Source organism: Nycticebus coucang, chromosome 6, assembly GCF_027406575.1.
Source record: "Nycticebus coucang isolate mNycCou1 chromosome 6, mNycCou1.pri, whole genome shotgun sequence".
In the NCBI taxonomy this organism is placed as follows: Eukaryota; Metazoa; Chordata; class Mammalia; order Primates; family Lorisidae; genus Nycticebus; species Nycticebus coucang.
Window position 1 is genome coordinate 71,786,268 of NC_069785.1, and position 26,660 is coordinate 71,812,927.

General features: G+C 37.5%; 1 protein-coding gene across 1 annotated transcript in view; it reads left to right on the forward strand.

Moving 5' to 3' along the window:
• SPESP1 (sperm equatorial segment protein 1) overlaps window positions 1-16,403 on the forward strand; it is a 43,510-nt gene extending 27,107 nt beyond the window's left edge. Inside the window, exons 2-3 of the mRNA XM_053595557.1 lie at window positions 8,001-8,888; window positions 16,216-16,403. Coding sequence (XP_053451532.1) covers window positions 8,001-8,888; window positions 16,216-16,403 — 1,076 coding nt within the window. The remainder of the gene's footprint in view (window positions 1-8,000; window positions 8,889-16,215) is intronic.
• Window positions 16,404-26,660: the final 10,257 nt, after the last annotated feature.

Below are 26,660 nucleotides of genomic sequence, written 5' to 3' on the forward strand. Positions count from 1 at the left end.
TGAATGAGGCAGAAGCTAGGAAGGAACAGAGTTCTTAATGAGAACTATTATTGTATATTTCTGCCTAAAATGAATGATCTAATTGGGGTGTGGCTTTATGATGTTTAATTTCTGGAGTGAAATTCCTAAAAAACATGAGTGGGAATGGAATCTAGTGTGTAAGTGGAGTAGTTAGCCTTAAATCAGAGTGAAGAAAAGGGTAAAGATAAAATTAGGTGATGGAAAAATGGAGAAGCTATCTTTGGTTGCTTCTATTTTCTTGGTGAAATAAAATAAATGTCATTAATTGAGGGTAAGAAGGGGTCAGAGGCAAGTCTTCCACCTTGGCTAGGATTACAAGGCCACTGTGCCTGGCCTGTAGCTTTTAATAAAATTTGAAATTAGGAAATGTGATGCTTCTTGCTTTGTTCTCCTGTGTCAAGATTTTTTTTTCTCTGTTTGGATCATTTGTGGTTCTATATGAACTTCAGGACTTTTGTGTGTGTGTGTGTGTGTGTGTGTGTGTGTGATATTTGTAAAGAATGCCATTGGGATTTTGATAGAGATTGTATATAAATTGCTTTTGGCTAGTACAAACACTTAAGCTCACTGATTTTTTTTCTTGATCATATCAGTCTTCTGATAAGGTCATTATTATGGACTAAGTTGTGTTCCCCTCAAGTACCAATATCCTAATTCCTAGTGCCTCAGAATGCAACCATATTTGAAGAAAAGTTTTTCTAATAGATGATTAGATTAAAATGAGGCCAGTATCACTGATGACTTTAGCAGAAGAGAAAGAGACACCAGGGATGCATGTACACAGAAAAAAAATGCCATAAGAGGATGCAGCAAGAAGGCAGCCATCTGAAAGCCAAAGAAAGAGGCTTCAGGAAAAACTAACCTTCTGACATCTTGATCTTGGACTCACGATTCCAGAACCACGAGAAAATGAATTTTTGTCATTTAAACCATCCATTCTGTGGCATTTTGTTATGGCATCCCCAGCCAATGCATACAGAGTTTGGTACTGTGAGATGGGGTGATGCTACAAGGAGCATCTAAAAGTACAGAAATTTTTTTAGAACTGGTTTTAGAATTCTAAAGTAGAGGCTGGTAGAGACTAGATGCATTTGGGGATGCATTTTAGTAAAAAACTTTAAGATTGTGGGAATATGGACATTGAAGGTGGTTTGGGTGAGGTCTCAGATGGAAACGAAAGACATGTTATTGGAAACTGGAAAAGGAAGACAATCCTTGTGGGAAAGTGGAAAAGAACTTGGTGGAAGTGTAATCCAGAGTTCTGTGGAAAGTAGAAAATGTAAGTGATGAACTTGAATACTTAGCTGCGGAGACTTCTAGGCAAAGTGCTGAAGGTATGGCCTGCTTTCTCCTTCCTGCTTGTAGTAAAATGATGGAAAAGAGATAACTTGAAAGAGTTTTTAAGCAAAAAGGAAATAGTACTTGAATATTTGGAAATTCTTAGCCGATCCAGATAGTAAAAAGTGAGAAAACATGTTCTAGAGAGATTGCCAAGGGCGTGGCTGGGAAAAAAACCAATCCTTCCATAAAGAGATTATGAATGTGACCCATGGATCTGGTCAGACATCTCAGCAAAAGCCACGAATATACAGAAGATGTCAAAAAATGTACACACATTTTAAGAAATGAAAAAATTGTATTAAAATTATAATATTTAATATATACTGATAACAAAAGACGAATGCAAGTTATATTTGAGCACCTCTTATAACCACAGAAGTCAAAGAGGACTTGAGTGACAGTTTTTCTTTTTGATCTATTTGGTTTTTAGGAACATGCTGTTTAATGTTTACATATTTGTGAATTTTTTGAAATTTCTCGTGTTATTATACCATTGTGATTGGGAAAGATACACCACGTAATTTCAATCTTCTTAAATGTGTTAAAATTTGTCTTGTGGGGCGGCACCTGTGGCTCAAAGGAGTAGGGCGCCAGCCCCATATACCGGAGGTGGCGGGTTCAAACCCAGCCCCAGCCAAAAAAAAAAAAAAAAAAATTTGTCTTGTGGCCTAATCCTGAGAATGTTCATGTGCACTTAAGAAGAATGTATATTATGCTGCTGTTAGTTAGAATGTTCAGTATATGTCTGTTATGTCCATTTGGTATAAAGTGTAGTTTAGTCCAATATTTCCCTATTGATGCTCTCTCTGGATGATGTGTTCATTGCTGAAAGCAGGGAATCAAAGTCCCCTAGTATTATTATATTGCAAAAAATTTAAAAAAACCAAACAAACAACAGTACAAGTATTGAGAGTGCTATGGAAACATGAGAACACCACACTCTGCTTGTAGGAATGTACGTGCTGTGGCAGTTCCTTAAAGAGTTAAACATGGTGTTTCATATAGATCACTCTGTGGTTTTTACTCATGAGAAATGATATCCACACAAAAACTTGTACATGAATGTTGCTAGCAGCATTACTTAAAATCAATAAAAAGTAGAAATAACCCAAATGTCCATGAACTGGTGAATGTATAAACAAAATGTAGTATATTCATATGATGGAATATCATTCAGCCATAAAAAGGAATGAAGTACTGAAACATACCTTTGAAACATTATGCTGATTGAAAGAAGCCAGTCACAGAAAGACACATGTTGTATGATTCCATTTATATGAAATGTCTAGAATAGGCAAATATGTAGACACTGAAAGTAGATAAATGATTGTCTAGGTTTGGGGAGGCAGGGGCAATGGGGAATGGCTTTTACTTTAGGGTGATGAGACTGTTTTAACTTAGATCGTGGTGATGATTGCACAACCTTCTGAATATACTGAAAACCATTGACTTGTATACTTTAAAATACATAAAAGATAAATTTTAAAGGTATTTTGATATTGCTTAAGATTGTGATTTACTTACATTAAAACTGTTATATGTTGGCTTAGTGCCTGTGGCTCAAGTGGCTAAGGCACCAGCCATGTACACCTGAGCTGGCGGGTTCGAATCCAGCCTGGGCCTGCCAAACAACAATGACAGCTGCAAACAAAAAATAGCTGGGTCTTTTGTACATAGGTCATAAATACATTAATGCCCATTTCAGTGTGTTGATTATTTGTACAAATTGGAGTGCTTACATCATACTAATCAGCATAGCTTTCATCTCATTTGCACAATTATAGCATTAGGACATTTGTGTTCTACACATGATAGAACCAACTTGTACTTGCAATGTGCTCCATAGTTGTGGTCCCCCTACAATCCCCTACTATCCCTCCCACACCCACCCCATCCCTCCCTCTCCCCTTCCCTCCTTCTGAGCAGGCTATTGTGGCTCATTCCTCCTCTGAGACTCTGGATCACTTGAGGCCAGGAGTTTGAGACCATTCTGGGCAACATAGTGAGACTCTGTCTCTACAAAAAATAAAATAAAATTTAACTGAGTGCAGTGGGATGCTGCTATAGTCCAGCTATTAGGGAGGCTGAGGCAGGAAGATCACTTGAGCCCAGGAATTCAAGGCTGAAGTGAGCTATGATTACGCCACTGCACTGCACCTTGAGTGACAAAGTGAGATGCTGTCTCTACAAATTAAAAAAAAAAAAGCAAATTCTAGATATCATGTAGTGTTATTGGTAAATATTTTAGTATGAAGCACTGAAATGTAAGGAACTTAAAAAATACAAAACAAAGTGATTTTATAGTAAAAGGATAATAATTACTAAATATCATCAAGTATGTATCTGGACAGCATTCAAACTTTTTTGATTGTCTCTCTTTTCTACTTTGTTTAATAGAATTGGGATTCAAATAAGATTTATGCATGTAATTTATTGATATACCTGTTCATTCCCTGTTAATCTATAGTTCTTCCTTCATCTCTGATTTCCTCTTACAATTTAATTGTTGAAGAAACTGGGTCATACATTCTTTAGTTTTCCACAGTCTAGATTTTGCTAATTACATTCATATGGCATAATTCAATATCTTCTTTATTATTCTATGTTTTCTGTATATTGTTAGTAATGCCTAGGAAGACCTATTGGATTCAGTTTTGAATTATTTTTCTAAGACTAATTTATAGGTAGCATTGTGTTCTTCCATCAAAAAGCATATAATATCTGATTGGTTATTCTTTCATAGGCAGCCATTGAAAATTACTGCAAAATGATATTTAATTATAAATCACTTTACTAGCTGAAATAGTTTTAAAATTGAAACCTCCATTCTTTTTGAGCTATTTTTCCTTGTGCAATTGGGTCTGTTTGTGTCTATTCTGGTTGATTCCATTCATCCATTTATGTACCAATGCTATACTATTTTTATAATAGAGGCTTTGTAATATAGTTTAATATCTGATTTTAATGTCTGGTGGAGCTACCCTTTATTTTCCTGAGTATTCTTATTCTTCCACATGAACTTCATGATCAATTTTTCTAATTCCAGGAAAAAATAATATTTTTAGTAGCACATTAAATGAATAAATTAATAGGGAGTATATGACATCTAAACATCTTTATGATGTTGAATTTTCTTGTCTGAGAATTTGGCATATCATTCCATTTGTTGACGTTTACATCTTTCAAAAGATTTTAATTATATTTCTGTTTAGTTTGCTGTGAGTGCTATAATTACTTAACACAGACTTGGTGGTTGTAAACAATAGAAGTTTATTCTCTCACAGTTCTAGAGACCAGAAGTCTGCAATTAGTTTCCCTGAAGACAAAGTCAGGGTAAAGGCTACCTCTGGAAGGTCAGGGGAAGAATGTGTTCCTTGCCTGGTGCAGTTTCTGTCAGTTGCTAGCATTCTTTGACTGTGGCCAAATGGGTCTACTCTCTGCCTCCCCCTCGCCCCATTATTTCTTCTGTGCTAGTCTCACAACTGTCTGTGTCTGTCTCCTGTAAGAACATTTGCGATTGGATTTAGAGTTCACCCAGATAATCCAGAATATTTGCCCCATATCAAGATCCTTAATTTAATCACACCTGCAAAGACCCTTTTTTTCTGATAAGGTAATAACATTTATAGGTTCTAGTGTGGTATCTTTGGGTGTTCATTATTTGGCCTACTATAACTCCTCATATATATTTTGGGCATGTTCTTCTAAATCTATGATTAGATATTTTGTTTCATTTTTTTCTGTTACCTAAATGTCATCTTTCTCATGTCTTCTGACTGGTATATATTTATAAGTAGTATATTGATTTTGGTATGTTGGTTTTTATAACTTGCTATTTATGAACTTCTCTTAAAGTAACTTTTCAGTAGACTCCTTTGTGTTGTCTAGATTTATAATTATATCTTCTGTAAATAATGATAGTTTTGCCTCTTTATTCCCAATTCTCATGTCTCTAATTATTTTTCCTTGTCTAATTGCATTGACTAGTATCTTCAACATCACATTAAATAGTAACGGAGACTTTAGGTATCCTTATCTTGTTCCTGTCTTTAGCAGAAAAACTTCTGGTGTTTCTTACTAAATAAGATCAAAACATACTTTTAATGTTACTTTTAGGGAAATTTTAATTTCCTATATCTATTTAGGGAAATTTACATTTTAAAATGAGAAATGTAAGAAGTTGCCTCTTATAGAGAATAATATTATCTTATTAGTCATTTGTAGCTTTTAAAGTGCTTTTAAATATCTGATTCATTTGGTCTGTGAGATAAAAGGGCAAATAAATTTAGCAATTACCTAAGGTCACATGCTGTTATAAAATGGTAGAGCCAGAACCAGAATCAAAGATTTTATTTTCACTGCACCAGGCTACATATTCATTTTACTCAGTGTTTTCCTCTAAGAAATAAATTATATATATAAATTATATAAATATATATAAATTATTTTCCTTTCTAAAATACGACTTTTATGTTATTTTTGCTTGTCAATTAAAAAACAAAGGAGAAAAAAACTCCTTGGAACTTAAATAATAATTATGACTTTTAATGGTTTACTGTATTAAATTATTGGGGAATGTGCATGTATTTGTGTATGTGGTTAGGAAGTAAAACATAGAGAAATCCACATTACCTTTCAGTGGCCAAATTCAGTCCCTTTCTCTCTCAGAGGCAACTGCCCATATGAGTTCCAGTCCACTAAAAAAGTTTGCAATTCACAGAATATATGATACTATATGAGTGATTTTAAAAAATTATTATAAGGATAGTAACATGTATCAATATCTGCCTTTGTTCCGTATCTTTTTTACCTACCATCTATCATATAGATCTTGGAGTATGCCAGGCTTTTCTAAGCATGACATAAAATGCAGAATCTTCTTTTAGGATCTACATCTCCAGACAAGTCTGGTATCTTTCCACTACCATATTGCCTCACTAAACTATTATTTTTAAAAGTTTTTAAAAATTTAGAAATATTCTTTCAATTTTGGTTGAACTTCCATCTGGTCTTTCTAAATAGTAACAGCATAGATAAAGAAGAGAGAAGAAGTGTGTAAATATAAAACAATTTTTTGAGTATTTTGGGTTTATGAAAAGCCAAATGAAAGTACCTCCTGAACAGAAAGTTATTACTTTACTTAGCCTGCAGTGGGATGGTTCAGGTAGGAGTGTGCCTTAGAGTTTGGTAAAAAGTGACTTACTTCCCTGAATTAAATCATTTTGTATGTGATAATGGCAAAATCAATTTAAAATTGTATGTAATTCAGAGCCCAAGTACTTAAAATACTCCTGATTCAGGAGTAGTGAAGTTTAACAGAATTCCAGAGTATCTTATTCAGTACCAAATTCTATTCTTTTCTATTGCCCACATTGGTTATGAGAGGCTTTATTGCTTAGATGCTATAAAATATCAATAAAAACAGAATGGCCATTTTGATGTTAAGAGTGAATTGTTGATGATTTAGGCCAGTAATTGACAAACTGTTTCTTAAAGGGTCAGATAGTAAGTATTTTTAGCTTTTCCAAGCCACGTGGTTTGCAACTACTCTATTGTTGCAGCCCAAAACACCCATAGACAATATATCAACACATGATCAGGTTCCAATAAACTCAAGACTGTTGGGGTTCCAATAAAAGTTTATTTACAAAAACAGTTGGGTGAAGCTAGTGAATGATGCCCCATGATCATATCAATGTACACAGCTATGATTTAATAAAAAAAAAGAAAACAAAAACAGTTGGGTGGGGTGGTGCCTGTGGCTCAAAGAGTAGGGTGCTGGCCCCATATACTGGAGGGGACGGGTTCAAACCTGGCCCCAGCTGCCAAAAACAAAAAAAAACAGTTGGCTGAATATTATCCACAGACTAATATGATCATTGTTGTGATGAAGGGGTAGTATACTGGCAAATGTTTAAAACTGACTTTTGGTAGAGAGAAGGAATCTCTGATTTGTAGCATTTGCTCATTTACATGTTGTAAATACTCCCACCGTAGTCGATTTCAAGCTACAAACTTGGTATCACTGAAAAAGGAGGTAGAAAGAGATGCACAGTAGCATATCTTTATGGTATATTTTCATCACATGTATATGTAAATAACCTCAAGAGTATATGTAACAGTAAAATAAAATAATTAGGAAGTGATAAGTTTGGGTTATAACCTTTGTTTTTAATATAAATTGATTTGATTGCAAATTTAGATAATTTAACTTTTGATGAGATCTCTGTTCAATATCTGATTCATAGAATTCCTAGATATTTATTAATTGGCTCTAGTGAGCTAGTATAAACCTATTCTAGCACACCACTATCTTAGAAGACATAATCAAGAATCTTGGTTTAATAAGTTCCCTATTCAATCATAAGTTACATGGGAGAATAAAAGGAAAAAATATGTAGAGAATTGTGTTAATACACAATTTTTGCTCTAATTTTGCTCATCTATTTTAATAAGAACTTGAAAAAATAATTTTGTTTATTTAAGTGACACCTGTGTCAAAGGTATGTTGCTTCTTGGTTCTTTATCTCAAATTTTAAGTGATAGCATATAATATAAATTTAGGTCAGTAAATTCTGTCAATGTGTCATATATATTAATAAATAATACTTATTATTTATTTGATTTTTTCCCTTAAGGCATAACTGTGACGCCTGATGAAGAACAAAACTTGAACCATTATGTACAAGTTTTACAGAACCTAATGCTTAGTGTTCCCACTAGGGAGCCAGGCCGTGAGAAAAAAGTCAAGTCTTCAAAAAATGCTTATACTACAGAACCAAACATTAAGAAGATAAGTATACAACAATCAACTTCACTTGAGAATGATGTTATAATCACTCCTATCAGTGAAGGAAAAACAACTTTGCCTACTAGTGGCTTCACAGTGGAAATAGGGAGGAAAAAAAGCACTCAACATACACCATTCTGGTCGATCAAACCGAATAATGTTTCTATTGTTTTACATGCAGACGAACCTTATATTGAGCATGAGCCAGAGCCAGAGTCAGAGCCAGAGTCAGAGCCAGAGCCAGAGCCAGAGCCAACAACGACACAGACTAAGGCACCAGAAGTCACCTCAATCCGTACATCATCTACTTTTTATTACTCTACAGAGTCAGAAGATGTTCCTCAGCTCTCAGGCGAAACTGAAATAGAAACACTCCCACAGACTGTGAATATTGATGAAATTTTGAGAAAAATTTCAGATATTCACTTACTGGTGCAACAAGCACTTCCTCGTGATAATAGCAATCCAGCATATAGGGAAGACATGAAAGCCGCCAAGGAGCACCTAAGACGAAGCCTTGCTCTTGCAATAGCAGCAGAACATAAATTACAAACAATGTACAAATCCCACTTACTTGCACAAGGACAAACTGGTGATGACATTCAAACTGTTATTAACATGCTGTATAATTCTAGATCTAACCTACATGAATATTTAGATATCAGATATGTTCCGTCAGAGTTGAAAGGAAGAGCTAGTATAGTATTCACGAAAATGAAAAGAATATTATGTACAGGTCAAGCAGAAACTGCAAATCTTATTAGGAGGTTATTAAGGAATAATATAAAAATTTTAAATCTACTTGACGTACCATGGAAAAGTTCATTTAAACAAACTACATACATTCACAAGGAAAAATAAGCATATTAGTGATTTTAAAGATCATATTAAAATATTTTCTATTGTAGTTCAATGTATGTATGTCATGTATTGAGAAAATTTTTCATACACACTAGAACTCTAATAATTTACAATAAAATTTTGATTCAGGAGTTTGTAGTTTTTCTCATTAATTTTAATAGTTGTGAAGATCTGATTTTCAACACGTTTAAGCTTTTATTTTACTTGATTAGTTAAATTCACCCATTTTATGAGTTCAGAGACTGTGTAGCAAGTACATATACAGTAAATGTAAAATTGTCCGGTGTATGGTCTTTATTACTCTTTCAGAGAATCTAAGTTTTCTGTCTGAATAGCATACTTGGGGCTTGTATACATGTGCCTCCTTTGAAAGGTGAATTAAGGCACATTCTTATTCTTTTTAAGTATTTTTGGAACATCAATGAGGGACTGTAACTTATGTAATGAAGTTGTTCTCACTTATTTCTTCTTTTTATTTGTATATTTTTTGTCTTTATGACCTCCCCAAGTCCCATTTTGGTTAGAGGTTAGACACAAGTGACTCCATTTTATTATTGTTAACTTCCACATACCCATCAACTGGTTTCAACAATTTTCTATTAATGACCAGTCTTCTTTTATCTATACGCCCACCCTTATCCCCCCTTTCTATTTTATGTTGAATTAAATCCCAAGTACTTCACTATCTCATCTGTGAAGTTCTATAACTTAAAAAAAAATAAAAAAAAGCACAACCACAGAGTCAGGAAGGCCATTCAGCCGAGCTCTTTGAGATCAACTGAGAAAGGAGAGTTAGCTGGGCTGCATGTGGCTCAGGGTGCGCTGTGAGGCGGCAAGGTCTGACACACTAGGCAAGTCATGCAAGAGCCATTGGGGGGAACCCCTGGTGGCAGCCACAGCTGGGAGCCGCTACCAGGAGCCACTGCGGGAGCTGTGAAGGTTCAGGTCGTGAGGAAGACTTGTTGCAATTTTTGGTTCTTGGGGAAAGCGTGTTGAGTGGATAGCCTGCAAGAATGGGCGTACCAGAACAACATTCAGCAGCCAGATTTTAGGGCTGGTTGGAGTGGATTTGCCACGGGTAAAGACAGCCATTCTGGGACGGTCCTGGCAGCAACGGGTCAGCCATTATTGAAAGGTTGTGAGAAGGTCATGAGGGTGGGCCTCCTGCAGGGACATAGCTATCTTAGTTGCATCTGATGGGATCGGACCTTCAGTTGTAACAGGCTTGGGGACTTTCGCACCCTATGGGAACTGTCATCCGGGGACACAGCGAGACCTGCCTCTGAAGGAGTCTGGAGAGATCTGAGTTCCCAACCAGGTGGAACCTGAATGCTAAGGACACAATCAGGCGATCACCATGGACATTAAGTTGGGGATCAAGTCTATGCCTGGGTTCTAGAGAGAGTTATCAGCTGTGTTGTCCATCCCCTAAAAACTACAGGGCCACCTGATGTCCTGGCAATATATTGCAGCACAGATATATTCCTACTAAAGTCAGACCCTCCCACCATATGTATGTGTATGTGTGTGTATATATATATGCTTTTATGTATATATGTATACATATAATTAGTTTTTAAAAATTTTTTCTTGTTAGTATTTTTTTCTTTCTTTCTTTTCTTTTTTTTTTTTTTTTTTTTTGCAGTTTTTGGCCAGGGCCGGGTTTGAACCCACCACCTCTAGTATATGAGGCTGGTGCCCTACTCCTTGAGCCACAGGTGCCGCCCTTCTTTCTTTTTCTTTTCTTTCTTTCTTTTTTTTTTTGGTTCCTTCATTTATTTGTTCCTGAGGTTGCTTATTTTTCATTATTAAAGCTTTTCGTTATTTTGTATTCATAAGGTTTGTTTCTTGCTTATTTGTATGGTTGGTTCTTAACTTCTACTTTTACTTTCATCAGGAGCAAGGGCTCCTGTATTTTTTGGTTACCATATTTTAGACTTATTTATTCTCTCTCCCTATTCCACTCCTGTACATTCAGAGACTCTTCTACCTTTCTCATCTCTCCAACAATAATCGCCTCTGCAACAGAGGCGATTTCTTTTTCTTCTCTTTCTCCTTTCTTTTTTTGCTCCACTTCCCTCTCTCTCCTCTATTAGATATAGTGGTAGTTTTGAATTCCTTAATCTATTCTTATCTTATTTCTTTTTTCTTTTTCTTTTCTTTTTTACTGAAAGCTGGGGGGATACAGCTGTAGCCTGATAGGTAGGCCACAGTAGTTTTTTTTTTTTTTTTTTTGGCTTTTTTTTAATCAACCTAATTTAAGTGTGCCAAAGATGTTTATTGGTTCAAATGTGCAGTGAGATTAAAAAAAAAAAGGCTGAAAAACACTGATCTAGATTTATAACACTTTATCCATTCACCTACTAAAGGACATCTTGGTTACTTGCAAATTTTGGAAGTTATAGGTGAAGGTACTATAAACATTTGTGTGCAGATTTTTGTGTTGAACTGCTTTCAATTCCTTTGGGTAGATACCAAAGAGTGTGGTTGCTCAATCGTATGGTAAGAATATGTCTAGTTTTGTAAAAAATGCTTAAATTGTCTTCCAAAGTGGCTGTACCTTTTTTGCATTTCCATCAGCAATGACATCCTCAGCAGAATTTAATATCATCAGTATTCTGGATTTTGGATATTCTAATAGGTGTATAGTGATGTTTTTAAGTGAACGTAAGTTTTCATTTCTCTGGGATAAATGCCGAAGAGTGCAAATGTTGTGTAGGATGGCAATTGCATCTTTAATTTTATAAGAAACAGCCCACTGATCAGTGCCTGTAACACTGTGGTTACAGGGCCGGCCACATTTCCCGAGGCTGGCAGGTTCGAACCCAGCCCAAGCCAGCTAAACAACAATGATAATTGCAACAAAAAAATAGTCAGGCATTGTGGTGGGCACCTGTAGTCCCAGCTACTTGGGAGGCTGAGGCAAGAGAATCACTGAAGCCCAAGAGTTTGAGGTTGCTGTGAGCTGTGATGCCACAGCATTCTACTGAGGGTGACATAGGAGACTTGGTCTCAAAAAAAAAAAAAAAAGAAAAAGAAAGCCCACTGTTTTCCAGACTAGCTCTTCCACTTTACAGAATCATCAGCAATTTTATGAGTTTCTCTGAAAACCTTCCAGTATTTGGTGTTATCACTATTATTTAAAGCTTATTTATTTCAATGACTTTCAGTATATTCACAAAGTTGTACAGCCATCACATCTAATTCCAGAACATTTCGTCGCCCCTCAAAGAAACACTGTACCCATTAGCAATTACTCCTGATTCCTCTGCCCCCTACACTAATCTGCATTCTTTGTTTTGTTTGTTTTTTTCAAGACAGAGTCTTACTCTGTTGCACTGGGTAGAGTGCTGTGGCATCCAGCTCACTAATCTGCATTCTGTCTCTATGGATTTGCCTATTCTGGACATCTGGTATAATGTAATCATACAGTATGTATTCTTTTGTGACTGATTTGTTTTGCTTAGCATTTTTTCAAAGTTCATTCAGATTGTAGTATGTGTCAACATATCTAATTTTTAGTGACAATAACATTTCATTCTATGTATATGCATTTTTTAATGCATTCACCAATTGATGGACATTTGGGTTGTTTCCACTTTTTGACTATTAGGAATAATGCTACTATGAACATTCATGTATGCATGTTTGTGTACTCATATGTTTTAAAGTCTCTTGAGTACATGGGTGTGGAATTGCTGAGTCAGATGGTAACTTTATGTATAACTTGTTGGGAGACTTCCACTTTTCCAAAGGCACTGAATCACTTTACATTTCCACTAGCAATGTATGAAAGTTTCAGTTTTTCCACATGCTTCCCCAAATTTCTCATCTTTTTTATTATTGCCATTCTTATGGATGTGAAATGGTAACTCAATGTGGTTTTAACTTTATTTCTCTAATAGCTAATGATATTGAACATCTTTTTAATGTGTCTATTGGCCATTTGTCTATCTTCTTGGAAGAACATGTACTCATATCCTTTGTCTATTTTTATTTTTTAAGTAAAAACTATAAACTTTATTTCTCAACATAAGCTCTATCAAATTCAAGACACTTAAATTTTTTTTTAATTTTTAATTATATGGGTACAAAGTAGTTGTATATATTTACAGGGCATGTGATGAATTGATACAGGCATACAATGTGTATTAATAAAATCAGGGTAGTGGACATCCATCATCTGAAGCATTCATCATTTCATTGTGTTAGGAACATTCCAATTCCACTCTTTCAGTTATTTTAAAGTATACGGTAATGATAATTATGCTTACTGTATATTTTAGTCATTTTGTTGTGCTATCAAACATTGTTCATTATATCTAACTGCATTTTTTTTTTTCAAGACAGAGCCTCAAGCTGTTGCCTTGGGTAGAGTGCTGTGGCATCACAGCTCACAGCAACTTTCAGCTCCTGGACTTCAGTGATTCTCTTGCCTCGGCCTCCCAAGTAGCTGGGACTACAGGCGCTTGCCACAACACGCGGCTATTTTTTGGTTGTAGTTGTCGTTGTTTGGCAACAACAATCCAGGCTGGATTCAAACCTGCCAGCTCTGGTGTATGTGGTTGGCGCCTTAGCCGCTTGAGCTATAGGTGCCGAGCCTATCTAACTGCATTTTTATACCTACTACACATCCTTACTTAATCCTTACCTCCCTGTTCCTTTCCCAGCCTCTATCCAACCATGGTAACTATCATTCTACTCTCTGTCTCCATGAGATCCATTGTTTTAATATTTAGCTTCCACATATGAGTTGAAAACGTGAAGTTTGTCTTTCTGTGCTTGGCTTATTTCACTTGACACAATATTCTCCAGTTACATCTATGTTGTCGCAAATAGCAGAATTTCATTCTTTAATATGAAATATGGCTATAAAATATTCCATTGTGTACATGTACCTCAATTTCTTTATCCATTTATTCACTGATGGACACTGAGGTTGATTCCATATCTGGGCTATCATGAATAGTATTGCAATAAACATGGGAAGTACAAATATCTTTTCCATAAACTGATTTCTTTTCTTTTGGATATATACTTGGCAGTGAGATTTATGGGTCATATGGTAGTTCTATCTTAGTTTTTTTGAGGACCCTCCATACTATTTCTACTTTTAGTTCTATCAGTTCTTGCTTCACAAACTTTGCAGTTCTGTTATTTGGTGTATATGATTTAGGATTGTTATGTCTTCTTGGTATACTGAACATTTTATCTCTATGTACTGTCTCTCTATGTCTCTGGTAATTTCCTTTGTTATAACATCGACCTTATTTGGTATTGATACAGCCATTCCTGCTTTGCTTTGATTAATGTTTACACAATATAACTTTTTCCATCTTTTCACTTTCAACCAGCCTGCATAATTACATTTGAAGTGAGTTACATGCATAAAGTATATATTTGGATCATGTTTTATAATCCACTCTGCCAATCTTTATCCTTTAATAACTACATTTAGACATTGCCTTTTAGTATAATTATTGACATATTAGTACTCATATTGCCATTTTATTTTTTCTTTCCAGTTTATTCTGTTTTTGTTTTCTCTTTCTTCCCTTGCAGTAGGTTACCTAAACATTTTTTTTAGAAATTCACTTTGATTTGTCTACATTATATTTGAATGTATCTCTGTGTAACTTTTAGTGTTTGCTAAACTTTGGTGTTTTAGTATTTAGTGTTTGCCATATTAAGTACATAACTTAGGATGGTATACTGATTTCATTGAACAGTTTGAATGAAGGGTGGGAAACTTAAATGCCTTTAAACTTTTATCCTCCCCTACTTTTTTTAAAAGTAGTTTTTGTTTTAATTTCAGGTTAATGTGAGGGTACAAACAACCAAGTCACAATATTTGAATTTGTTAAATAGAGGCCTTCCTGTACTTATGTCCTGCACCCAAAAGGTATACCATATACCCCTACATTGTGCCCATTCAGTAGGAGCACCCCAACCGTCCCTTCCCTCTTTCCCTATTTTCATTCCTCCTCCCCCCAACTTGAATTGAAATGAGTTTTTCTCCTGTGTGGCCATGAATTAGATCATCTATTGGCTTCATATTAGTATTGAGTACATTGGATATTTCTTTTCCATTCTTATGATACCTTAATGAGAAGAATGTGTTTCAACTCCATCCAAGTTAATATAAGAGACGTGAAGTCACCATCTTTTTTTAATAGATTACAGCTACACATTAAAAAATTATACATCACAATCAAGTAGGCTACATCCCAGTGATGTAAGGATGGTTTAACATACACAATTCTATAAATGAAATTCACCATATCAGTAGATAGTGAATTCAAAACAAAGACCAGATGATTCTCTCAATATATGCAGAAAGAGCATTTGATAAAATTCAGCATCCTTTTCTAACAAGACCACTTAAGAATATAGGCATAGGTAGCACATTTCTTAAACTGATTGAAGTACAACAAACCCACAGCTAATATCATATTGAATGGAGTAAAACTGAAAATTTTTCCACTTAGAACTTGAACCTCCCCTACTTAACAATTGTCTTGGTTTTATTTATTAACACAAGGTTTCACTCCATCACACAGGCAGGAGTGCAGTGGACAGTCATAGCTCATTGCAACCTCAAACTTCTGGGCTCAAGCAATCTTCCTGCTTCAGCCTCCTGAATAGTTAGGAATACAGACATACACTACAATGCCTGGCTTTTTTTTTTTTTTTTTTTTTTCCATAGAGATGAGGTCTCACTATTTTGCCCAGGCTGATCTCAGAAGTCCCTGGCCTCAAGCAGTCTTCCCGTCTTGGCCTCCCAAAGTTCTGGGATTATAGGTTTGAGTCACCATTACTAGCCTATAAATTTTGATTCAACATCAAACGTTATTTAGAAAACACAAAAGAAGGAAAATATATTGTATTAGGTTGATGCAAAAGTAATTGTGGTTTTTGCATTGTTGAAATTTACTGTTTGATAATGGAATGGATTCTTTAAGTAAATGTGGTTATGTTATACATCATCTTAATGTGTATTTCTTTATGATATTTTGCTAATGACTTATTACTTGTTGTTTATATTTATCTTGAACTATGGAAATGATGTTAGACAAAAAGCAAATTCAAGCAATTTTTTTATTCAAGTTAAAAATGGGTTGTAAAGCAGGGAAGATAACTCACAACCTCAACAACTTCTAACAAGTATACAGTGCAGTGGTGGCTCGAGATTTTTTGCAAAGGAGAGGAGAGCCTTGAAGATGACCATAGTGGCAAGTCATCAGAAGCTGACAGTGACCAACCGAGAGCAATTATCAACCCTAATCCTCTGACGACTACATCAGAAGTTGACAAAGCACTCAACATCCACCATTCTGTTGGAGTTCAGAATTTGAAGCAAATTGGAAAGGTGAAAAAGCTCAATAAGTAGGTGCCTTGTAAGCTGATCAAAAAATCAGAGCAATTATTGTTTTCAAGTGTCATCTTCTCTTGTTCTACCCAAGAACAACAAATCATTTCTTGGTTGAATTGTGACATGAGATAAAAATGAATTTCATACAACTTGCAATGTTCAGCTCAGTGGTTGGACCTAGAGGAACTTCCAAAGCACTTCCCAAAGCCAAACTGGCACTAACAAAAGGTCATGGTCACTGTGGGGGTCTGTTGCTGGTCTGATCCACTACAGCTACAGCTTTCTGAATCCCAGTGAAACCACTACATCTGAGAAGTCTGCTCAGCAAATCAATGAGATGCAGTGAAAACTGCAACACCTGCAGCTGGCACTGGTTACCAGAAAGGGCCCAATTCTCCACAACAATGCCCAAATCACATTTCATGCAACTAACACTTCAGAAGTTAAACTAATTGGGCTACAAAATTTTGCCTCATCTGCTGTATGCAGCTGACCTCTCATGAACCAAATACCACCTCTTCAAGCATTTAACAACTTTTTCCAGGGAAAATGCTCCTACAATCAGCAGGATGCAGAAAATGCTTTCCAAGGGTTTGCAGATCCTAAAGCATGGATTTTTACACTACGGGAAGAAACTAACTTCTTTCTCACTGGCAAAATGTATCGATTGTAGTGGTTCCCATTTTGATTGATAAAGATATGTTTGAACCTAGTTATGATGATTCAAAATTCGTGTTCCAAAACTGTGGTTACTTTTGCACCAAATATTAACTCACATTTTTGTTCTAGCCATTATTTTCTTTCATAAGTTTCCATGATTTTTTGTTTTATGACTTCTTTTTTGTCTAGAAAATATTTTTTTAGCCATTCCTTTAGGGCAGGTCTTCTGTTGACAAATTCTCTTCCTTTTTAAATTTTTGCCTGAGAATATTCCCATTTATCCTTCATTCCTGAAGGGTATTTTTACTTGATAGAGCATTCTAGATTCATCTTCTTTTCTTCAATTGGACGATGTTGTGCTACTTCCTTCCTGCCTTCATGGTTTTTGATGAGAGCCACTGTCATTTGTATTATTTTTTTTTATTGGTGAGATGTCATTCCTCTCTCATTGCTTTCAAGGATTTTTCTTTAACTTTCAAAAGTTTGACTACAGTGTGTCTTGGTATGGATTTATCCAGATTTATCCTGTTTGAGATTTGCTCAGCTTCTTGAATCTGTCGGTTAATACTTTTTCCCAAATTCAGAAACTTTATCCATCTTTTAAGTATGTTTTTCACTTCTTCCCTCTTCTCTTCTCCTTCTGGAACTCCAAAGATATAAGGGTACCTCTATTATTATAGTTCCTGGTTCCCTGAGACTCATCCCGTTCTTTTTAAAATTTATTCTTCTCAGTCTATTCTCTTTAGTGTTCAAACTGGTGATTTTTGTTGTTTTATCTTCAAGTTGACTTATTCTTTTCTCTGTTCTCTTCGTTACTCTGTTGAGCATATCCACTGACCTTTTCATTTTAATTACCATATTTTTCAGTCTTAAAATTTTCACTTTGTACTTCTTTATATCTTTTGATTCTTTGCTAAGACTGTTTTTTGGGGAAAGCATTCATAGTTTTTCACTTATTTCAAACACATTTTAAAATTATTTATTGAAGCATTTTTATGATGGCTGCATTAAAATCTTTGTCATATAATTCTCTTTTTTTATTGTTTGGGATTCACTGAGGGTACAAAGAATCAGGTTACACTGATTGCATTTGTTAGATAAAGTCCCTCTTATAATTGTGTTATACCCCCAAGAGGTGTGCCACACACCAGGACCCCCCCTCCTCCCTCCTCCCCATCCTTGCTTCCTCATTCCTCTACCCCTCGCCCTTGTATTAGCCCATCTACTGACGTCATATTAGAATTGACTATGTTGGATTCTTGGTTTTCCATTCTTGTGATGCTTTACTAAGAAGAATGTGTTCTACCTCCACACAGGTTAATACAAAAGATGTAAAGTGTCCATCTTTTTAAATGACTGAACAGTATTCCATGGTATACATATACCACAGCTTATTAATCCATTCCTAGGTCAGTAGGCATTTAGGCTGTCTCCACATTTTGAAGATTATAAATTGAGCAGTGATAAACAGTCTAGTGCAAATGTCCTTATGATAAAAGGATTTTTTTTTTCCTTCTGGGTAGATGCCTAGTAATGGGATTGCAGGATCAAATGGAAGATATTATTTGAATCCTTTGAGGATTCTCCATACTTCCTTACAAATAGGTTGTATTAGTTTTCAGTCCCACCAGCAGTATAAGTGTTCCCTTCTCTCCACATCCATGCCAGCATCTGCAGCTTTGAAACTTTGTGATGCGGGCTACTCTCACTGGGGTTAGGTGATACCTCAGGATAGTTTTAATTTGCATTTCTCTGATGATTAGGGATGATGAGCATTTTTTATATGTTTGTTAGCCATTCATCTTTCTTCTTTAGAGAAGGTTCTATTCATCTCTCTTTCCCAGTGATAAATGAGATTGTTGGATCTTTTTTTGTTGATTAATTTGAGTTCTCTATAGATCTCAGTTATCGAGTTTTTGTCCAATTCATGATATACAAATATCTTTTCCCATTCTGAAGGTTGTCTGTTTGCTTTGGCTGTTGTTTCCTTAGCTGTACAGACACTTTTTAGCTTAATTAAGTCCCATTTGTTTATTTTTATTATTGTTGTGATTGCCACAGAAGTCTTCTTCATAGAATTTTTCCCCAGGCTGATATCTTCAAGTGTTTTCCCCACACTTTCTTTGAGGATTTTTATTGTTTCATGCCTTAGATTTAAATCTTTTATCCATCTTGAATCAATATTTATGAGTGGAGAAAATTGTGGGTCCAGTTTCAGTCTTTTACATGTGGTTGTTCAGTTCTCCCAACACCATTTGCTGAATAGGGATTCTTTTCCCCAGTGTATGTTCTTGTTTGGTTGCTCAACTATCAGATGGCTGTAAGATATCAGTTTCATCTCATGGTTTTCTATTCCATTCTAGATGTCAACTTCTCTATTTTTGTGCCAATACCATGCTGTTTTGATCACTATAGCCTTGTAGTATAGCCGAAAGTCTGGTAGAGTGATACCCCTGGCTTTGTTTTTATTACTAATAATTGCCTTGGCTATATGGGATTTCTTCTGCTTCCATACAAAACAAAGAATTTTTTCAAATCGTGAAGTTACGATTATGGTATTTTAATGAGGATTGCATTGAATCTGTTAATTGCTTTGGGAAGTAGAGACATTTTGACAATGTTGATTTTTTTCCATTTGTTAATAATATCCTCTGAAAATGGAAAATAATTTTCTTTGCAGAGATCCTTCACTTCTTTTGTTAGGTATATGCCTAGGTATTTCATTTTTCTTGAAGCTACTGTGAAGGAAATTATATCCATGATTAGCTTCTCATCTTGGCTGTTATTGGCATATATGAAGGCTACTGATTTGTGGACATTGATTTTATGTCCTGAGACATTGCTGTATTTTTTTTTTAATCACTTCCAGGAGTCTTGTTGTTGAGTCTTTGGTATTCTCTAAGTATAAGACCATATCATTAGCAAACAGAGAGAGAGTTTGACCCCCTCTGTTCCCATCTGGATGCCCTTTATTTCCTTCTCTTGCCTGATTGTATTGGCTAGAACTTCCAGCACTATGTTGAATAGCAGTGGTGATAGGAGACATCCTTGTCTGGTTCCAGTTCTAAATGGAAAAGCTTACAGTTTTACTCCATTCAGTATAAAATTATCTGTGGGTTTATTGTAGATGGCTTCGATAAGATTCTGAAATATGCCACTTATACCTATATTCTGATGTGTTCTAACTTGATAAGGATAATGAATTTTATCCAGTGCTTTTTCTGCATCTATTGAGAGGATCATATGATCTTTGTTTTTGCTTCTGTTGATATGGTGAATGACATTTATGGACTTGCATATGTTAAACCATCCTTGCATCTCTGGGATGAAACCTACATGATTGTGATAAATGTTTTTTTTTTTTTCCTGCAGTTTTTGGCCAGGGCTGGGTTTGAACCCACCACCTCTGGCATGTGGGGCCAGTGCCCTACTCTGTTGAGCCACAGGTGCTGCCAGAATGATTTTTTTTTTTTAAACATGTAACTGGAATCTTTGGGCTAGGATTCTAGGATTTTATTGAGAATTTTTGCCTCTATATTCTTTTTTTTTTTTTTTTTTTTTTTGCAGTTTTTGGCTCGGACTGGGTTTAAAGCCACCACCTCCAGCATATGGGGCTGGGACCCTACTATTTTGAGCCATAGGCACCACCAGCCTCTATACTCTTTAGTAAAATTGGTCTGAAATTCTCATTTTTAGTTGGGTATTTTCCTGTTTTTGGTATCAGGGTGATGTTTGCTTTGTAGAACGTGTTGGGAAAGATTCCTTCCTCCTCAATTTTTTGGAATAATTTCTGCAGTATGGGTATAAGCTCTTCTTTGAAGGTTTGATAGAATTCTAGTGTAAAGTCATCTTGACTAGGGCATTTTTTTGTTGGGAGTTTTTTTTTGTTTGTTTCTGTTATCTCAGTTCTTGAAATCAGTCTGTTCAGAAGATCTATTTCTTCTTGGTTAAGTCTATATAGAGAGTGTAATTCCAGATAGTGATCCATTTCCTCTACATTGTCACATTTCTGGGAGTAGAGTTTCTTGTAGTACTCAGAGATGATTTCTTATATCTCTGTGGCATCTGTTGTTTATTGTTTCTCATCGAGATTATTAGAGATTTTACTTTTTTGTTTCTAGTTTATCTGTCCTGAAGTGTATTGATTTTATTTATTTTTTCAATAACTTTTTTTGTTTTGTTAATTTTCTGAATGATTCTTTTGTTTTCAATTTCATTAATCTCTCATTTAATTTGGTTATTTATTTTCTTCTGCTGAATTTGGGATTAGGTTGTTCTTCTTTTTTCAATTCCATAAGATGGTTCATGAGTTTGTTGATGCTCTTGCTTTCTGTTTTTAGAATGTAGGTATCTAACGAGATAAATGTTCCCTCTTAAGACCGCTTTTGCTGTATCCCTCAGATTTTAGTAACTTGTGTCTTCATTGTGGTTATGTTTGAGGAATTTAATGATTTCCTCTTTTATCTCTTCCTGAACCGCCTGTGGCTCAAGCAGCTAAAGTGCCAGCCATATACACCTGAGCTGGCGGGTTCGAATCCAGCCCAGGCCCACCAAACAACAATCATGGCTGCAACCAAAAAATAGCCGGGTGTTGTTGTGGGCGCCTGTAGTCCCAGCCACTTGGGAGGCAGGGGCAGAAAACTCACTTGAGCCCAGGAGTTGGAGGTTGCTGTGAGCTGTGATGCTACGGCACTCTACCCAGGGTGACAGCTTGAGGCTCTGTCTCAAAAAAATTAAATAAATAAATTAATAAGGTTATTTAATTTCCAAATCTTTGTGCGGGGATAAATATGTTTTTTTGGAGTTGAGTTCCACCTTTATTGCCTTGTGGTCTGAGATGATACAAGGTATAATTTCTATTTTAATTTTGCTGAAGTTTGATTTGTATCCTAGGATGTGATCTACTTTGGAGTATGTACCATGAGCTGATGAGAAAAATGTATATTCTTTAGCTTTGGGATGGTGTGTTCTGTATATGTCTATTAATCTCATTTGTTATAGGGTCACATTTACGTCCTTTGTATCTTTGCTTAGTTTCTGTTTAGAAGATCTGTCCAGTTGTGTCAGACAGTTATTAAAGTCTTTGGCTATTATGGAATCATATTTCTAAGATCTCTCAAGGTCTGCTTTATATCTGGAGCATTTAAGTTGGGTGCATAAATATTTAAAATTGAAATGTCTTCTTGTTACATTGTTCCTTTCACCGGTATAAACTGTCCATCTTTCTCTTTCTTAACATTATCTATTTTAAATCCACTTGTATCTGAAAATAAGATTGCAACCCATCCTTCCATTTGATAACCACTTGCCTGAAATACTGTTTTCCATCGCTTAACCCTGATTCTTGATTTGTCCTTCAAGGCTAGGTGTGTCTCCTGGAGACAGCATTTAGATGGCTTATGCTTTTTTATCCAATCAGCCACCATGTGCCTCTTCAGTGGTGAATTCAGTCCATTGACATTTATTGAGAAAATTGATAAGTGTGATGGAGTTCTATTCATCTTATTTTGTGAAAGTCTTTTGTGTAGTTCTATCCTTCATGCCATTGTGGAAGCTAAGTTTTGACCTTTAGCTTCTGGGTGTTTGCTGATGGTCCATTTAATGGTCAGAGTTGAGAATAGATACAAGTATTTCCTGTAGAGCTGGTCTTGTTGTGGCAAATTTCTTTTGTGTTTGTATATCTTCAAGAGATTTTATTTCTTTGTCAATTTTGAAGCTTAGTTTTAGCAGAATACAGAATTCTGGGCTGGAAATTGTTTTGTTTAAGAATGTTGAGGGTGGATGACCATGCTCTTCTGGCTTGGAAAGTTTCAGTTGAAAATTCTGCTATCATCCTAATGGCTGTGCCTCTGTGAGTCAATTGGTGCTTTCTTCTGGCTGCTTGCAGGATTTTTTTTTTCATCTTGACTTTGAACAGGTTCAAAACAATGTATCTTGGAGAAGTTCTATTTGAGTTGAGATGACCTGGGTTTGATATCCATCTGAAAGGAGTGTGTGGGGGTCTTCAGTAAAACTTGGGACGTTTTCATTTATGATAGTCTTCAGTAGGGCTTCCATTCCTTTGGGACAATCTTCTTCCCCTTCAAAAATGCCTATTATTTGCATGTTTGAACTCTTCGTGGCGTTTCATAGTTCTCTAACCACCTGTTATGCTTTCTCTTTCTTCTTTTCTGCCTCTTTTACTACCTGGGTAAACTTGAAAACTTTATCCTCTAGTTCTGAGGTTCTTTCTTCTCCATGGTCTCACCTATTTTTGATATTTTGCATCTTTACATTCCCTGATTGCCTCCTTCATTTCATTTAGCTCCGTCATATCTTTCTATATTCTATATATCTCTCATCTGACTTTTAGTTCTGTCTTTCTATTTTCTCATCCATTCCTTTTATTGTCTTTATTATCCATATTTTAAATTTTCTTTCTGTCAAATCCATTAATTCTTTATAGGTGGAGTCTTCTGCAGTAGCTGCCTCATAGTTCCTTCAGAGAGTTGCTCTACTTTGGTTTTTTCATGTTGCCTGAATTTTTCTGTTGATTCCTCCTTGTCGGTGTTGCAGGGCCGCTGACCAGCAGGGACGAGGACACCAACGGAAGGGTCAAGGGCACTTTATTGTAGAGATGATACAGCTCAGGAAAACAGCAAGCTCTCCTCTTCCTTCCTCTTCTTTCTCCTATCAATCAATCCTCCCCCGTTACCAACTCTCTGGTACTTATATCCCCCGGGCTTCCGCCTCCCCCGCATCCGGTGCTAGCTCTCGGGACTTTCCAGCCACTCCACCTAATGGGAACCCTAGGGGAGGCAACCTCAACAGTTGCTAGGGAAGGGGCTCCGTTATAGGTTGCCTAATGTAGTACAAGCAGTTAGCGCGTCATCTGTTTCTGGGGAGCAGCTATCTCTACAGGTTAGGTTTTTCCCATCCCTCCGCCATTTTAGGCCAGTGGCCGTCGAGGCCTTACAGGTCTCTCCACATCTCCCCCTTTTTGTTTATTAAGTTTGTAGGTTGGGACCATGCCTGTCTTAGGTTGCCCTCGTGCTCGAGCATAGTCTTACCCGTCATGGAGGGCACAGGCAACGGTGGCCTGTTCTCTGTCTTAGGTTGATCTATGTCGGGGGGATCTTACCCATCATTGGCTACTGGTCCAGCATGTTTACCCAGATCTGGGGGGAGCCTCCCGATTGCAGGGCGAGGAGGGCATGCTGGACGATGACTCGATCTCGTTGTTGTCTTTGGCGGAGGGCATGGACAAACTCAATGCCCATGGCCACGGCAGCCAAAAGCATAATGCGTAAGGCTGCGGTGCCGGCCCAGTTACGGGCATGAGAGATTATGGTTTTCACTACTCCCAGAATGTCTCGTGCAGAAGCCACTTGTACTCGAGTACTATTTATGTTTACTATGTGATCTAGCATTAGGCGGGTGAAGTTTTCGAAGTCCGCATCCCAAGTCCCTAGGAGGTATTGGGACAGTTGCCTGGAAGCATTGCGGAGGGTACCATTGGGTTCAAAGACAGTGGGTGTAACACACAGAGAGGGCAGGGAAACTAAACAACCAAGGGAGAGGTATCTCTCCATGTCAAGTACTTTTTGCTGCAAAATGTCCACTCTTTGGTTGAGTAGGAGCAGTCCAGCGCGCAGGTGTTCATCCACGGCACTTTGGGTGCGCAGGGACTGCGGTGGCCAGGGCGGCGGTAGCAGTGGCAGCAGCAGTGAGGGCTGCGGCAACAGCAACGGTGATAGCAGCGGTGATCCCAAAATCACGTTTCGGCCTTAAGAGTGGTAGACTGCTCATGTCAACTGCCACTGGCACGGGCACGTACGTGGGGAGTCTAAGGACCACAATGACGGTTGTGTCGTTGATTCCTGCCTGGGGAGAGCAGAGCTGCAGAGTGCAGTTGTCAGTACTACAGTTCACAGCTGTATTTTGGGTGGTTAGGTTGGCTAGCTTGACCACCAGGAGAAGGAATGGTGGAGTAACACAGACCGGAGTTGGGGGGACGGTGTTGTCGGCACACTTGGTGCTGTTACACCGCAAATGGGTCTCATTGGAATAGGAAAGCGCTTCTCCATTAGTCCAGGTCAGGGGGAAAATATCTGTACAGACTCCTAGGCTCGAGCACAAAGGCCATGTGGCGAACCCGCCGGCAGGGCTTGTGCGGTTGCCGATGCTTTGCATTAGGGAAAGAGGGTAGGGGCTTATGGAGAAACCGTGGTCTATCCAAAGGGGCGAGGTGGGGTCATTGCATCCGGACCACGGGACGGTGTTGGGGAGTACGGGGGCACAAGGGCCTCCCCACCGAGGTTATGGGGGGGTCTGGTGTTATTCTGGCCTGTAACATTGAGAAGAAAGGGGGAGAAACCCCATGGAATGGGTGCATAAGCCATTTTGACATAGCTTAGTGACTTTTTGTAGCCATCATGATACAGGGTTGGTGCTGTCCTTTAGTTGGGTGAGATGGGGTGACAGGCGGGGGGACTGTTGAAGGATAGGACAGGCGGAGTGGTGTTAAACCAGAAACAAAGTGTGCCCGGGAGGGACAGGGTTAAGTTAGCAATGGTGGCAGACTGGCCCTGCCCATGGATAGTTGGAAAGCCTGAGCTGGCGTTGGTAGACAAAAACACTGGCAGAAGACCTGATGTGTTACTAAGGGGCATAGGTTTAGACCAAGCGCGAGCGATCCCCCAAAATTGGGTGGGTTCACACATCATCGGTAGGGGAAGGAAGAGGCAGAGGGTGAGGGGAAGGGGGCTCACGTGACTCCGTGATCGCAGCTTCATCGCGTGATGGGTTCACTGGACGAGTGAGTCGATCCGGGACCCACAGCGGGGAGTTCTGATCCTGTGGGAAGACACAAACCACGCCTTGGTTCCATATGAGAACCGGGTCTGGGCCACGCCATTGTCCGGTGAGAACATCCTTCCAGTGTACTCGCACTGGGGAGCCGGTCTGACAGCTGAGGCAGTGGCCGTCTGCGGCTGCCTGGCCCTTGGAGTCCAAAGTTAAAAAATTTAAAATGAAAAGAATGGTATTTAGTTTGTCTTTCGGGGAGCGGTGCAAGGAGGCGGCTCCCCCTTTTTGTTTATTCAATTGAGTTTTCAGAGTTAAATGGGCTTGTTCTATAATGCCTTGCCCTTGGGGGTTGTAGGGAATTCCATGAATTAGGGAGATTGAAAAGGCGGATGCAAATTGTTGAAACTGAGCGGAGCAGTATGCAGGGCCATTATCTGTTTTGATTTGTTTAGGAGTTCCCCAGGCAGCAAAGGCTTGCAGTCAATGGCTGATTACATCTTTTGCCTTTTCGCCAGTATGGGTGGAGGCGAAGATGATTCCAGAATATGTGTCAATGGAGACGTGTACAAATTTAAGGGTTCTAAACTCGGGGACATGGGTTACATCCATTTGCCAGATATGGTTAGGGAGGAGGCCTCATGGGTTAACTCCCAGACATGGGGCTGGGAGGTGGGTAATACAGGTTGAGCATTGTTTGATGATTTCTCGGGCTTGCTCTTTGGTAATTTGGTATCGGTGGCGAAGGGTGTTAGGATTTACATGAAATAGGTTATGGAAACGTTGGGCTTGTTTTAGGGAGTCCAGCACAAAGGCGGTTATTTCTTGGCG